The 17008-nt window shown below is 37.0% G+C and overlaps 1 protein-coding gene across 2 annotated transcripts; it reads left to right on the top strand.

The window, feature by feature from the left end:
• The first annotated feature begins 853 nt into the window (after positions 1-853).
• On the top strand, positions 854-15529 carry LOC126831904 (uncharacterized). 2 transcript variants are annotated; one of them, XM_056100730.1, is made up of 7 exons: positions 854-946; positions 5807-6074; positions 7081-7287; positions 9287-9550; positions 11143-11340; positions 13307-13407; positions 14910-15529. In XM_056100730.1, the coding sequence occupies exons 2-7, from the start codon at positions 5846-5848 to the stop codon at positions 15369-15371; spliced, it is 1461 nt and encodes a 486-aa protein (XP_055956705.1). In that variant the 5' UTR covers positions 854-946; positions 5807-5845; the 3' UTR covers positions 15372-15529. The 2 variants fall into 2 exon arrangements, with proteins under 2 accessions (XP_055956705.1, XP_050418534.1); XM_050562577.2 differs by lacking the exon at positions 854-946 and adding an exon at positions 2555-3202 and having other exon boundaries at positions 5836-6074.
• Positions 15530-17008: the final 1479 nt, after the last annotated feature.

Raw genomic sequence — 17008 nt, forward strand, 5'->3', positions numbered from 1 at the left:
TTAATTATCAATGTCACACATTATCCATAGGTAAACAAACACTCTTAATTATCCATGTCGCACATTGTCCATAGGTACACAAACACTCTAAAATTATCATATCCTTATTTTTGTCGCTTCAGTAAGTAACCTGTCACTCTTAATTTATCCACGTCAGACATAATCCATAGGTATACAAACACTCTTAAATTGTTTTGGTCCTTTTTTTGATCCACATCAATATCGTGATAAAACAGTTTTATTTCTTCGACATCTGCACAGCTAAAAATATCAATTATCCTGTTGTTTTCTTAGTATATATTGACCTGGTTAGTAATCGTGATGTGAATCGTATCGTAGCAACTGACTCGTATCTTATCGTGACCAAGTGCGTGGATTTGTCAAAACTTTTGGGGGGGGACGAACGAACCCTCGAACCTGGAACATTTCATTACCAAACGAAATAAATAATTACGAACAGTTTACTGTACCAGTGTTATTTCGATGAAGGCTGTAACTAGGGGAATATGATGACAATATGGAAAAATTGACTACCTATATCAAAGCTGCATAAATATTAATTGTTCATGAAGTTAAGTGAATCGTTCTACGATCAGGACTGTTCTCTCTGAATATCTTGGCGACATGAAGGGGGTCATTATGCACCGCACACGCCCTCAAGTGTTTCAGTCGGTTTTGTGTCATGGAGTTGCACAGCCAAGTTTTTATATGGCGCAGAGTGCTGAAGGATCGCTTGGCTGAGCTTGAACTTGCAGGGTTCAGGAGTGTGAGATGAGAAGAGCTTCGACAGAAGGGAACATCTGCCTAACTTCAGGTGACATAATGAGGAACGCTTGGTGCACAAGTGAAATAGATTCTTCTGTAATACCAAACCAATAATGGTGTGTACATATATATATGCAAATAGTTTTATAAAGATGTGGAGAGTAATAGAGGAAGATATTGTGTAAGTATTTGATAAAGAATGTTTGACATTAAGTACTTAGGCTATTGTCATGGTAACAATGGTTTTACAAATAATAATAGAGGTTGGGTCTCTTTCAAATAGATACAGGAGTTACAGCCATTACTTAGAAATCCATTTACAGATGTGGAAAATAAAAAAAGGAAGCTAGATAAGGCCAAGAAAAATAAATTACCTGTGTTTTCTAGTGATGGCACGATATCTCGTTGATCTATGTATCACGATTCACCTTCTCAAAATTTGTGTATTAAATCGCTGGTTCCTGAGTCGATTTTTCGTGATTCTTTTTTAGGTTTTATTTTTATCGCTTCAGTTAGTAACCTGTCACTCTTAATTATCCATGTCACACATTATCCATAGGTAAACAAACACTCTTAATTATCCATGTCACACATTGTCCATAGGTACACAAACACTCTAAAATTATCATATCCTTATTTTTGTCGCTTCAGTAAGTAACCTGTCACTCTTAATTTATCCACGTCAGACATAATCCATAGGTATACAAACACTCTTAAATTGTTTTGGTCCTTATTTCGATCCACATCAATATCGTGATAAAACAGTTTTATTTCTTCGACATCTGCACGGCTAAAAATATCAATTATCCTGTTGTTTTCTTAGTATATATTGACCTGGTTAGTAATCGTGATGTGAATCGTATCGTAGCAACTGACTCGTATCTTATCGTGACCAAGTGCGTGGATTTGTCAAAACTTTGGGGGGGACGAACGAACCCTCGAACCTGGAACATTTCGTTACCAAACGAAATAAATAATTACGAACAGTTTACTGTACCAGTGTTATTTCGATGAAGGCTGTAACTAGGGGAATATGATGACAATATGGAAAAATTGACTACCTATATCAAAGCTGCATAAATATTAATTGTTCATGAAGTTAAGTGAATTGTTCTACGATCAGGACTGTTCTCTCTGAATATCTTGGCGACATGAAGGGGGTCATTATGCACCGCACACGCCCTCAAGTGGTTCAGTCGGTTTTGTGTCATGGAGTTGCACAGCCAAGTTTTGATACGGCGCAGAGTGCTGAAGGAACGCTCGGCTGAGCAGGAACTTGCAGAGTTCAGGAGTGTGAGATGAGAAGAGCTTCGACAGAAGGGAACATCTGCCTAACTTCAGTTGACATAATGAGGAACGCTTCGTGCACAAGTGAAATAGATTGGCCGAAAACTGGCGCTTGAAAAATCTCAATTCTTGTTCCAAGTCCCGATTCAGTTCCAGATACGTAGAAAGAAGCTCACCATCATGTGGATATAAACCTGAAAATCTGGCCTGGCGATCAAAATCATGGAGGAGACAGAGACCTATTTGTCTCCCCCTTCCGATTCTAAGGGGGGGACACGCCCCCCCCCCCCCCCTAAATCCACGCCCATGATTGTGACTGCAGTGACCTTATAATACCCAGCACTAAAGTTATTTGATGTCTCAAAAAAGGATTGGTTGGTAAATCATTTTTAACTTTCTTTTTTTTCGGTGGGTTTTAATCTATTTCTTAATATTTCTAGCTTAATTATTGACTGAGGTTCTTGAAAATAATATCAAAATTTCAGTGTTAGAATCTGTCTTAAAAAAAATTCATGTCACGACCAAGTTATGGGGCCTAGGAAATAAGAGAAAAAAATTGGGTTCAGAGATATCGTCTAAACAAATATAAGGTCGGTTGGGTAACCGTAACTGTCATGTGGGGGTAGGGGGTGTGGGGATGGCTGAATGGTTAGTGTTTGAGCGTTGTATCCTAAGATCTGTCATTGAGTCAACTGGCATGGTTTCAATTCCCTGGTTGTACATGACAAGGAGTAGGGTCGCCTGTCCAACCTCGTGGGTTTACTCTGGTCCTCTTGTTTCCTTCCACTGTTAAAGACCCCTACGCGCAAGCGAATTAATGAAATAAAACTGAACCATATGTTAGTCCCAAAATGACCCAGTTTGTGCCAAGTGAACATTAAACCACATTTCTTTTTCTTTCTCTCTCTCAGGTAACCATAAACATAGGAATTATTATTTTTGGCCTATAGAGTGTTTGATGCTCAGTTCATATTTACAATGGTATTCAAAAATTATTTGAGTGTCACCATGAATGTAGGAGACAAGGATGTTGATAAGTAAACAGATGGCATAAGAATCTATATTGAATGGATTGAACTAGAAAATGATTTATTTGACTACTGTAACATTATGTGAGTTAACGGTCTTAATACAGGTAGGCTATATTCAGGTGAGTTAGAAATCTTAATACAGGTAGTCTATATTCATAAGTAAGTTAGAAATCTTAATACAGGTAGTCTATATTCATAAGTAAGTTAGACATCTTAATACAGGTAGGCTATATTCATAAGTAAGTTAGACATCTTAATACAGGTAGGCTATATTCAGGTGAGTTAGAAATCTCAATACTGGTAGGCTATTTTCAGATGAGTTAGAAAGCTTAAGTTAGAAATCTTAATACAGGTAGGCTATATTCATAGGCAAGTTAAAAATCTTAATACGGATAGGCTATATTCATGGGTAAGTTAGAAATCTTAATACAAGTAGGCTATATTCATGGGTAAGTTAGAAGTCTTAATACAGGTAGGCTGTATTCATAAGTAAGTCAGACGTCTTAATACAGGTAGGCTATATTCATGGGTAAGTTAGAAGTCTTAATTTAGGTTGGCAGGCTGTATTCATGGGTAAAATCAGTTTTGAAAGAGAGTGATTTTAGCGATTTTCCTGTGTAATTTTACAGGAAACCAACAAAGATATGGCTTCTAATAATATTTGTTCAAACAATACCCATTGATACATTTTACTTGTGATAAGTAACAACTTCTAATATAGTATAGTAAAATTTCTACACTGTATCGAAATATTGATTTTTTTTTTACACAAGTATCAACTTTTGGCACTTAAGGCACTCCATACACAGTTGACAGTACTAGTTATGTAAAATTTGGTGGTGAATTCTTAAAGGAGCTAAATCGCTAATATTTGGGGTCTAGAAATTGACACAAATGGGTCGCAACGCATATAATAATGTAACATGAATGTATATAAACTGATTTACATTCAATCGTTTCTGTTTTTACTGTGATTACTTATCAGTTATGTTCAGTGAAATACGCCAGAAGTCTCAATTGAATGGCAATCTCTAGCGTCTTGTTATTCCAGTCTACACCGATAGTATTTATTGCATATGCTCTCCAGACAAGAATATGAAGTCACCGTTTGACATGGAATATGTTTAGCCTCGTTCTTCGAGTCCCTTGTTACACATGACGCTGAAACGCATTATGGTACACGATTCGTGCACCAATGGTAAAATGTTTATTTTGTCTTAAATATTGGATATCAGAAGCCCATCTTTTCCCGGTAAGATCACAACATCAATGTTAATTTAAATTGAAAAATAATTTGTATTTTCAATGTTGAAGACTTTGGATGATATTGAGTTAGAGACTTAGCTACTTAAAATCTACATAACATTCTCTTACAAACCCCATAATCTCAAGAGGAGGGTTGGATGACCGAATGGTTAGCATATGTGCGCTGTATCATAAGGTCTAGCTGTCATTGAGTCAACTGGCATGGTTTTGATTACCCGGTTGTACGTGACAAGGAGTGTGGTTGGACCAACCTCGTGGGTTTTCTCCAGTTTCCTCCAACTGCTAAAGACCCCTACGCACAAGCGAATTATTGAAATAAAATTGAACCATATGTTAGTCCCGAAATGACCTAGTATGTGTCAAGTGGATGTTAAACCCCCATCTCTCTCTCTCTCTCTCTCTCTCTCTCTCTCTCCATAATCTCAAGAATATTGTCTAACTAGAAAATATAAAATCAGTACACCAAAACTGAGTCATAGGATAGTAGTTTCAAAATCCGCAAAAAGGTACCCCAATTCAAAAGGCCATATCTCAGTCAATATTAATGCAAAAGGTCATTTACCTCTTTTAGTCTTACCTAAGTTTGTATGTACTATAACATAATTTTCTGAGGGGCTCACCTTTTCTGAGAATTTAGTCAATGACCCGAAAAGGTACTCCAATTCAAAAGGCCATATCTCAGTCAATATTAATAATAGAGTCATATAACTTTACAGTTTTACCTAAGTTTGTATGTACTATAACATAATTTTCTGAGGAGTTCACCTTTTCTGAGAATTTAGTCAATGACCCAAAAAGGTACTCCAATTCAAAAGGTTATGTCTCAGTCAATATTTTGCTTTGCGATTTTATGTACTATAACATATATTCTTTTCATAATTTTCTGAGGAGGTCACCTGACATTTTTCTGAGAATTTAGTCCACTTGACATGGAATGACCCAATAACAATTTTGGTCCGCCTGAATTACCTGATAACTTTGAATAGCTGTGGCATGCGCAAAAGCTATTCAAATATCTCTAACAATATATAGTGTTGGGCTGTCCTCACACTTTTCTCTATAATGTTCAAGGAACTGAAAGAGACAATATTTACATGTACCAGGTGGCGAAGGGTTAACCATAATATACCACATACTTAAAGTTATTATTTCTTTCTATGTAATACGTTCTTTCAAATATTTCGTGACAGATAATCAAGTTTCAAAGAAACGTGTTTCAAAAATGTCATATTGTTTGTGTTTTTTGGGGGAGGCATGAATTTGGGGACACACATCTACTACAGTTTTATTTAACATCTTGTAAAAAATTATTCATTGCAGATTTGAAGTACCTGGAAAGACGAGAGTTTCTAATCTATGAAATTATAATAGAAATTGAAAGGTCTGTTTATTGACGAAAACGTCAGCATTATATATAGAGACCAGAATTTTTCGTCGTATATATAAACTCGTTTCAGGAAGTAGAACTTTTTGACTTAAACTTCAGAGAGAGAAAAATGGCAGCCGTATTTTCAAGGATACATGGAGATAATGTTGATGTGAGTGATGACCTTAAGACGGCCAGCTGGACAGTTAATAAACATTACGGTATTTGTGTCATAGACCAAACTTTAATAAAAGGTGATAGCATAGAACTCATTATAGATGGTACAGGTGGAGGCGGCCATGTTTTATTGGGCTTGACAAATTTCAAGGATAAAGATTTTAAAGGATGTAAGGATCATGGTAAGTAGGTTGATTTTTATACGCCCACATTTTCATCTGGACGTATTATGCTGTCGCAACTGTCCGTCCGGACATCTGTCCACAATTTGTTTGTGGACACTCTACAGGTCACAATTTTTATCCGATTTTGACGAAACTTGAAATATAGGTCCATCTCCCTAAGATCTCGGTTCCTGTCGATATTGGCATGTATCGGACCATAACTTCATGGATTATGGCCCCTGATCGTACGAAAAATCACGTTTTTAGCTTGTGGACACTCTAGATATCACAATTTTCATCCCATTTTGATAAAACTCAATATGCATGTTTATAACCCATAGATCTTGGTTCCTTTCGATATTTCGCATATATCAGACTGTAACTTCCTAAATTATGGCCCCTGATTGTACGAAAAATCATGTTATTAGCTTGTGGACCCTCTAGAGGTCACAAACTTTATCCGATTTTAAAAAGCGTTTACATGTATCACCATTACACCCTAATGACGGATGAGTTCGAATCTCATGAAAATCGGACCGAAAATGCCTGACATTATGGCTGCTCCTTATATGCAAATAGTGTAAAAGTATGTAATACCAAGGTTGTGGACTCTCTAGAATTTATCCAATTTTGATGAAACTGAAAATATATGTTTATATCCCAAATATCTCAGTCTGTTTCTATATTTGCGCATTTCAGACCATAACTTTCTGGATTATGGCTGCTGATTGTATAAAAAAAATGCTTTTGTTTTTAGCTTGTTCTCTATCCATCTCTTGTAAAATGTGGGCGTATCTTGCCTTGCAACCGCTGGTTATTAGCCCAGTTCGTTTAGAAAGCAGGACACTAAACACCATTTTATTCATTCATTCATTCAGTAGTTTGTGTTGAGTGGACCTTTAACCCCATTTCTTTCTCTGCAACTGGCATAGAATGTTGATGGAAGATTCTATTGATTATTATATGTCATCAATTTTGGGATTGAGGCAGGGGACATCACTCTCACCGTTCGTTTGTTATTCAGGAACTAAAGTTGGTGGTAAACCAGGAAAAGTTCAACGGGTCATGGTGAAAGGCGATAAGGACTGCTTTAGATTAGAACGAAGATCAGAATGTCAGGTGATACAGACCTTACGTGGTGAAGAAACTGTGATCGATATAGACAGGGGAGATAATTACCGACTTTGTGCAGACATATTGTTTGGCCAGCTGACTCTTGCTATAAATGATGGTACAGTAATATTATTATAAAATATGGTTGAATCATATGATTTTTAATTGTGGTATGAATTGAATACCGTATGGGAATTAAAAATGAAAAATAGCGACGTTCCCCTATTTTTATTATGTATGGGATTTGAATATTTTGTCGACATGTGATTTTTAATTGTGGTATGAATTCTTCTGCTTATGAATTCTTCTGCTTAAAGGGACAATAACACTCTTGCTGACTAGACAGCTCCAGAAAATAAAAAATAACCTAGATGTGTTAGTGTCTTACCTGTTGTGTAAATTATCCATTAAATCCTATTTTACTTGTCCAGAGGGTTCAAAAATATTTTTAAATCCAAGTCACATTTGAAAAGCTTTACGTCAGGCTTTTCAAATCATTTAGTTGAATTTTTCCAATTTTTTAAATTAGTTGTGTAAAGATGAAATTTGTATCATCAATTAATTGGAATATTGTAAAATAGTACAATTTGTTGACCAGAATAAAGATTGGGACATATTATTCAGTTACAAGATGAGTGGTATTGAGCCTTTAAATAATGATAAGAGTTATGCTCCTTTATTTTCGGTAAATGTCCGACAAGAAAAATTTTGAAATCCCATCACTGTCGTTGATAGGTGGGTAGGCATGTTCCTGAAGCAACGACTATGAGTTTTACAACATCTAGACATTGCTATGATTACTTCATAATTTCCAAACTCATAGCTACGTTATCTACAGACATGTGAACAGTAGCGTCTAATCAGATGTTGTGACAGAAACATGCCCAAATCAAATATAACGACGTCCACGGAAACCTTGACATTGAACAAAGCTTGTACTTTACAAGTCAATTATCACAGGTAGACATTTTAGTTGGAAGGCGCGAGACTTGGTATGCGCGAGACTTGGTACATGTATGCGCGATGATCGAGGAATCTGATAGGCTCACAAGTTGGGTGAATACCCAATTGAAATCAGTGCTGAAATATCCAGGGTATTACATGAAGGCCTTGATAACATGTACAAAGTTAAAGCGAATTCAAGCCATCTGTTGAAGATGGTGGGTAGGTGGCCATGTCTTCTTATAAAGGATTTTATCGAGTGGATCTTTGATCATGATCACGATTCCATTTTTAAGTCCAAATTTAACCCACAATATGTACTGTACATGTATTGATGTATTGAAATGTGAGAGACAGAGATGGGGTTTAATGTCATTTAGGGACTAACAAATGGTTCAATTTTATTTCAATAAATCTCTTGTGCGTAGGGGTCTTTAGCAGTGGGAGGAAACCGGAGGATCCGGAGAAAAACCCCCACAATATGTACATGTATTGAAATAGGAAATTTGTCATATTTCTTTTTACACATCCACATGGAAATGTCTCCTCCATTCGTCATCCACAACCTCTTGTGAACAGTCTACATTTATTATCCGATTTTTAAAAAAATTATATATTTAATTTCAACAACTTCCATTAATTACTTCTAGATTTATGGCCCATGTTCCATTTTGTTGCACCTTGTGAAGTGAGGAAATTTAGTGAAATTTAGCTATTTCCGTTCATTGCTTCTAGAGTTATGGGTCTTGTTTCACTATGTAGAACCTTCTGAACACTCTAATGACATAAGTTATCATCCGATCTGTATGAAATGTATATGCATTATTTAAATTATTCGTGTGAAGAACCCTATCAAATTTGTTTAACATTGTAGAACCTTGTGAATGCTATTTCAACAAAATATATCATCCAATGTTTTAGATTGACATCAGTGTCTTGTAAATGCTCCTATTTGCAAATGTTGGCCACGAAAGTTCCTCCTAATTAATTTCTGGGCAAAATTTCTCTGATAGCACCCTACATGGTGTATGCCCATCTTCATTAGTCAAATCTGTGCAGAACAGTAGGACGTTAAACCCCATTAGCCAAATCTGTGTGGAACAGTAGGATGTTAAACCCCATTCGACAAATATTTCATAATATTATTCATTAATTTTATCTCATTTTTTTTTCAGATCCTAAATCAAAAAAATTCTCTTGGAATCGTAAATTATACGGACAAAATGTGCAGATATTCAAAGATTATAAAATGGTCTCGTTGATTGATACAAACCCTCAATGTAGCCTGGCGATACAGAACCCCCTAGAGGAACAACAGCCAATCAAAATAAAACTGACTCCTAAGGATGGCGCTCAGTGGCACTATATGAAGCTGTTTGCAAGTCAAATTCCTCCACTCGAATCTCGAATAAATAAATCAACCAATTTTTCCTTTGAAGGTAATTTTAAGCAGAGATTATTTGATTCATTTTTCTAGTTTTCACACATTTTGGATGTAAGAAAGAGAGAGAGAGAGAGTGAGAGAGTGAGTGAGTGAGTGAGTGAGATTTGTCCACTTGACAACAAACTAGGTCATTTTGGGACTAACATATGCTTCTATTTTATTTCATTAATTCGCTTGCGCATAGGGGTCTTTAGCAGTGGGAAGAAACCGGAGGACCCGGAGAAAACCCACGAGGTTGGACAGGCGACCCTACTCCTTGTCACATACAACTGGGGAATCGAAACCACGCCAGTTGACTCAATGAGAGACCTTATGATAAACCGTGCACACTCTAAACATTCGGCTAAACATTTGTCCATCCAACCCCCCTTGGATGCATGAACCATTAGCAATTCTATATTTTAGATATATATTCTTGTATGCCTTAGGGAAGCCACCGCGGCTAAGTGGGTAAGACGCTGGCTTGCTAGCCTGAAGGTCGCATGTTCGATCCCTGCATTGGCCGAGAAAGTTCATCAGAATTTTCCGGCGTTGTTTCCCCTTGTCAGTGGTGCAAGACAGAAGATCTGACGAGGACAGCTCCCCTATGCTCAAAGCGGCAATACTATATACCGGAAAACACCAGAAAACAACCGGAAAACAACGGAAAACAACCGGAAAACACCATTTTATACTGAATACCGGAAAACACCGGAAAACACACTAAATACCGGAAAACACACTAAATACCGGAAAATACCCTAAATGGGTAACCCGGAGACTGGCACTCTAAATAGGTAACCGGCAGCCTGGTCCTCTGTGTGCCTGGGTTAGGGTTAGGATTAGGGTTAGTTTCCGGTTTATAGTATAGCCCTTCTCTGACGAGGACAGCTCCCCTATGCTCAAAGGGGCAATACTATATACCGGAAAACACCAGAAAACAACCGGAAAACAACCGGAAAACACCATTTTATACTGAATACAGGAAAACACCGGAAAACACACTAAATACCGGAAAATACCCTAAATGGGTAACCCGGAGACTGGCACTCTAAATAGGTAACCGGCAGCCTGGTCCTCTGTGTGCCTGGGTTAGGGTTAGGATTAGGGTTAGTTTCCGGTTTATAGTATAGCCCTTCTCCGGGTTACCTATTTAGGGTGGTTTCCGGTATTTAGGGTGGTTTACCGGAATACCGGTAAACACACTAAATACCAGAAAATACCCTAAATGGGTAACCCAGAGACTGGCACTCTAAATAGGTAACCGGCAGCCTGGTCCTCTGTGTGCCTGGGTTAGGGTTAGGATTAGGGTTAGTTTCCGGTTTATAGTATAGCCCTTCTCCGGGTTACCTATTTAGGGTGGTTTCCGGTATTTAGGGTGGTTTCCGGTATTTAGTGTTTTTCTGGTGTTTTCCGGTATTCAGTATAACATGGTGTTTTCCAGTAGTTTTTCGGTGTTTTCCGGTTGTTTTCCGGTGTTTTTCGGTGTCTTCCAGTGTTTTCCGGTATATAGTATAACCCTGCTCAAAGGCACATAATGTTATTGAAGTTGACAAAACTCATTCAGAAAATTGATTTATAGATCTATTTGTACTTATTGTGTTACAGATAATGCCATTTTCGTGCCCCTTATTAGGATAAAGAACCCTAAAGATCAGCTAATCATGTGGTTAAACGGAAATACAATAACCTGTAAAGTTGGATTAGGTTCAGCGAGTTATATCCAGATGACTGTTGAAACCAACAATCCTATCTATATATATGCCGAGATATGTCGTCTTGTGCTAACCATGGATGTTAGCAAAGGTAATGAACTGAAATTATGTTTAAAGATGCATTAGTTAAGAGTTTAAACATACATTATGCAAGAGCTAAATCTGCCTATTGCAGGTCTTTCTTTAGGCCTGAAATGTTATCTAATAAAATAAAACCAAGTACATGTACGAACAATCCAAACCATTAGACAAAATTCGAAGTCCTAAATTATTAATTAGACATTTATTAACTTATCCAGACCATAATCAACTCTTGATGCCATTGCTAGCCCGGGATATTGACTGGATTATGATCCCATTTGATGCTCGACTTCCATTCATAATTTAATTATGAAATGGATGACGGAGCCCTTTTTTTTATCATACAGACGAAATTTCAATCGCTTATTCTCGGTTCATAGTGGATCAATTTGACTGAAATTTTCAGCAAATTGCCTTTACATTATCTAGTTTTTAACTATTATAGTGAGAACTGCCAACTCTTTATCTTATCACCCATAATGCATCTTTAATGAAGAGTTGGAATCATTTTGCTATAATAATTTAAAAATAGATGATAAAAAAAAGAAAATATTGAAAATTTCTGTTTATTCTGAACGGAGTTATCACTGTTGGAAATTTGGACTAGAAATTGGCATCAACTGTGTCAGCACCATCAATGAAAATTGCATCGTTTGATTGACAGACGATACCCCCCATAAAAACACACATATTCTTAATTATCAAGTTATCAAGTAACATTCTCAATGACTATGGTACCCTCCTTTTCTCCGGTTTCCTCCCACAGCTAATAATGACCGCCCACGCGCAAGCGAATTATTGAAATAGAATTGAACCATGTGTTAGTCCCAAAATGACCAAGTTTGTGTCAAGTGGACATTAAACACCATTTCTCTTTCTCCATTTGCTGGACTGACTGGGTTAATGAAGATGGTTGTGTGCTATGGGGAACATTTTGCCGGGACAGCGGCACTTCTGCCTACTTTTTTTTACATGCATAACAACATGTACACAGCAACTCGTATTTTTTGTCCTATCCAAATGACTAGACACTGTCCTTGCCAGGCCCATATGTTAGTCCCGAAATAACCTAGTTTGTGTCGAGTGGATGTTAAACCCCATATCTCCCTCTCTACACTAAGGGGGATTGGAAGGAGGGCCTGACAAGGACAGCTGTCTAGTCGTTTGGATGGGACGAAAAACCGAATGGTTTAAAACGTGTACAGTAGATCACATGATCTATATTTATTAAAGAATATGCTAATCAGGAATTGTGTTTTGGGGTATGTTTTTCTTGCCATGACTTTTCTGGTTTAAAATTTTATTAAAATAAATTTGAACCATATATTAGTCCCGAAATGACCTAGTTTGTGTCGAGTGGATGTTAGACCCCATTTCTCTCTCTCTACACTAAGGGGGATTGGATGGCCAAATAATCATTCATTGAGTCAAGTTTCGAATCCCCACTTGTACATGACAAGGAGTACTGTTTCCTGTTCAGTTTCTTCCCACTGCTAAAGACCCAACGTGCAAGCAATTTATTGAAACGAAATGGATGTTAGTCCAGAAATGATCTAGTTTGTGCCAAGTGGATGTTAAACCTTATTTCTCTCTCTCTCTCACTAACCAGTAGGTTCGCAGTTCGATCCCAGTATTGTCCAAGAAAGTTCCTCAGTTTCTGTAAAAGTCCTATGTTAAAATTTAATTGACTTTTGCTACAGATGAGTATACAGGTCACAATTCTATGGAATACAATTACTGCTTATTACTAAGCGACATTTCAACTAGGCTTCTCTATTTTAGTGGTGAAATCTAAAATACGATTGGAAAATATAGATTTCATCATTGCTTGATAATGACTAGAGAAGCCTAGTTGAAACGTCGCTCAGTAATAAGCAGTAATAGAAGCCAAGTCGAAACGTCACTCAGTTATAAGCAGTAATTGTATTCTATAAAATTGTGACCTGTATACTAAATGCCATTCAAACAATTTACAGATGAGAAGTTTACTTGGCCTGAAGATGATGATGCGTCTACTCATTATCTGAATGCTGAAGCAGAAGCAATTTATGATGAGATTTACGATGATATACCATTAGTAAGATAATTTTTACTTTTATTAATTTTCCCCCTACCCCACCTCCTCCGACCAGCTGGAGAATCATGCCAGGTAATCAGTCTGGGGTAGACACAGGGCTACACATTGATACAGTGTATCTACACTACTTTTTCCCATGTAGGATATGAAAATTAACAGTTGGGAACAACTTTCCTTCCTCAGTAATCTGATGAACATACACCCATGCTTATGTAGCAGGGAGGGTGTTGGATGGCCGAATGGTTAGCACGCGCGTGCTGTATCATACGGTCTGTCATTGAGTCAACTGGCCTGAATTCGATTCCCCGGTTGTACGTGACAAGGAGTAGGGTCACCTGTCCAACCTCGTGGGTTTTCTCCGGGTCCTCCAGTTTCCTCTCACTGCGAAAGACCCCTACGCGAAATGACCTAGTATGTGTCGAGTGGACGTTAAACCCCATTTCTCTCTCTCTCTTTATGTAGCAGGGATGTAAATATGTGGTGTGCCATATGTGTGATAGTCAGTATATCTGGGGACACTCAGGTTCTTCTATCCTGTGGTGTGCTGTGTGATAGTATATCTTGGGACACTTAGATTGTTCTATCCAGTGGTGTGCTGTGTGATAGTATGTCTTGGGACACTTACAGGTAGATTGTTCTATCCTGTGGTGTGCTGTGTGATAGTATATCTGAGGACACTTATCTTGTTCTATCCAATGGTGTGCTGTGTGATAGTATGTCTTGGGACACTTGGATTGTTCTATCCAGTGGTGTGCTGTGTGTTAGTACATCTGAGGACACTTAACTTGTTCTATGCTGTGTGATAGTCAGTATATCTGGAGACATTTAGATTGTTATATCCTACCGTGTGCTGTGTGATAGGATTGTTCTATCCTGTGGTGTCTCGAGATTAAATATATTTGCTACTGACTTACTCATGGGAAATTTCCTTTGAGCCACTCTCTATAGGTTTATGAATTCCATGACAGAAGTCTCATAGTTTTATTTGTCTCTTTTTTTTCTGTCCCTTTGTTTTATTTGTTTTTTTGTTTTATTTCTCTCTATTTATTTTATTTTGGTCTCTTTCTCTTTGTTTTTTTTATCTCTTTGTATTTGTTCTATTTTGCTCTCTTTGTTTTTGTTTTATTTTGCTCTCTTTCTTTTTTCTGTCTCTTGGTTTTATTTCTGCCCCTTTATTCCATTCCATCTTTGTTTTGTTTTATTTCAGTCTTTTGTATTTGTTTTATTTCAGTCTTTTGTGTTTATTTTATTTCAGTCTTTTGTGTTTGTTTTAATTCAGTCTTTTGTGTTTGTTTTAATTCAGTCTTTTGTGTTTGTTTTAATTCAGTCTTTTGTGTTTGTTTTAATTCAGTCTTTTGTATTTGTTTTAATTCAGTCTTTTGTATTTATTTTATTTCAGTCTTTTGTAATTGTTTTATTTCAGTCTTTTGTATTTTTTTTTTTTTCGCCTGCTTGTTTTGTTTTTGGATCTTTCTTTTTTTATTTCTGTCTCTTTGTTTTAGGAATTAGTGATGAGAGACAAAAAAGAACCGGTTGAAAATGAAGAACAAGATCCGAAAGATTTACTGAAAACGCTGGAGAAGAAACTAAAGAGCGTCAACTCAAACCGCAAAGATACATCATACAAAAGAGACCAGATCTATAAGGTCGTTCAAAAGTTTGACGAAGAGTTGAAAATGTTTGACAAGCAGCCATCTTCCAAAGATAGAGCCCCTGCACCCCTTCCCCGACCATCGGATAATACCCCTCTGTGTTCAGCATCATCACAATATGGATCGTCTTCATCGTGTATTTACACCAAGAGGGGTAATGATACGTACATAAGAAAAAAAGTCCCAGTTAAACTGACCAATGACAATGTTGATGAGCTTGAGCAGATGATAAAAGACTTAAAAAAACGGGTGGCCATTTTGGAGGATAAGAAGAAAAGAATTAGCATAAGGACCTCCTTTAATTTAAATTAAGCTTTGTATCAATCGGATTAAAACACAGATCCTATTTCGTTTTGTTTTTTATTGTTCAAAATTTCGTTTTACTTGTCTTTACTACACTAGGATCTGGAAGAGTTGTTATCATTGACGTGTTCTGAATGATGTGAGTGATTAGCCAATGAAACGGTCTGTTACGGCGAGCTTTAGTCGTGTTTTGCACGGAACAGTGGGTAATCCACCAGTAACATCAATGCTGATTGGTTAATCAATTGTCCGACGTCATAAGGTCAAAAGCTGTTCGTATGACCTCTGACGCGACCTGTTGCTACAACCGATCAGATCTTCATGTAGTTTAAGTGAATTTATGCTAATGACTTTACTGAATATGTCTCATGGAAAGCAAACAAATTTGGATTATTCACAAGTAAAAGGGCCATTGGGATTTGCCAATAATTCAATCTGATTAAAACACAGATCTATATTTAGTTTCGTTGTTTTATACTTTCGATGGCCTACACTACATGAAGATCTGACAAGATTTTTGGGGAGGTTGTGTCAGGGATCACCAATCTGAATAATGCATATAAAGTGACCAGATGGATAACTAGATTCTAGAGCAGCAGAGTGACTCAAACCTCCTGTGTCCCAGAACTAGTATATGGTGTCATCCGGATTAAAATACAGATCTACATTTCGTATCGTTTGTTTTATACTTTCGATGGCCTACACTACATAGTGGAAAGTTGTGTCAGGGGTCATACAAACGGCTTTTGACCCTATGATGTCAGACATTGATTAATCAACCAGTGGTAATGTTTCTAGTGGTGTACCCACAGTTCTGTGCATCACACGCCAAGAACTCACCGTAACAGACCGTTTCATTGACTAATCCCTCACATCAACCAGAACGCAGCTTATATAACAACTCTACCAGATCCTAGTGTTGTGCAGACAAATAAAACAATATTTTGAACTATAAAAAATGAAACGAAATAGGATCTGTGTTATTGACTTTGTATGACAAACTAAGGCCATACAAAAAATAATATTCTGGTTTTCAGATACTCCTGCGTCTCTTGAAAACGACTGCGCGACTTTTTTTTATTTCAAATACATGTAAACACAATCTTATTAATTGCCTCAGGTAAATATTTTCCATGAGTTACAAGAGGCTAATATATTACAAGTGTATGCAACCTGGATAAATATTACTGACAATCATAAACAACACTAGATAATCATACATTTCAGGGCTGAGAGCAGTTTTAACTTTATTAATATGTATGTTTAATTGGTTAACGTATAAATGAGATTAACGCTTGAAAGAGCCTAATTCCTGCAAAATATCATTCAGAAACCACAGTGGAACTGTTACGTCTGCTGGATCGTAAGCCTCCGGTCGTAATACCTTGGTCTCTAGTCTCCCTTGAATCAAGGGTCAAGGTTGAAACCACCAAATTTGACTTGTTTTTAAACGTTTTTCCGTCAAAATTGATTTGTTGTTAAACGTTTTTCCGTCAAAATGCCACCTAAATCCAGGATTTGGAGCCCAGAATAAAAATAATGACCAATAATAATTTTTGTTTACTGTCTGAAATAGGTTGGGTACGAAAATGGCTATGTTTTAGGAGCTTCGATAATTAAATCATATTAACACGTTAACCAGTTAA

This window comes from Patella vulgata, chromosome 1, assembly GCF_932274485.2.
Source record: "Patella vulgata chromosome 1, xgPatVulg1.2, whole genome shotgun sequence".
Lineage (NCBI taxonomy): Eukaryota > Metazoa > Mollusca > Gastropoda > Patellidae > Patella > Patella vulgata.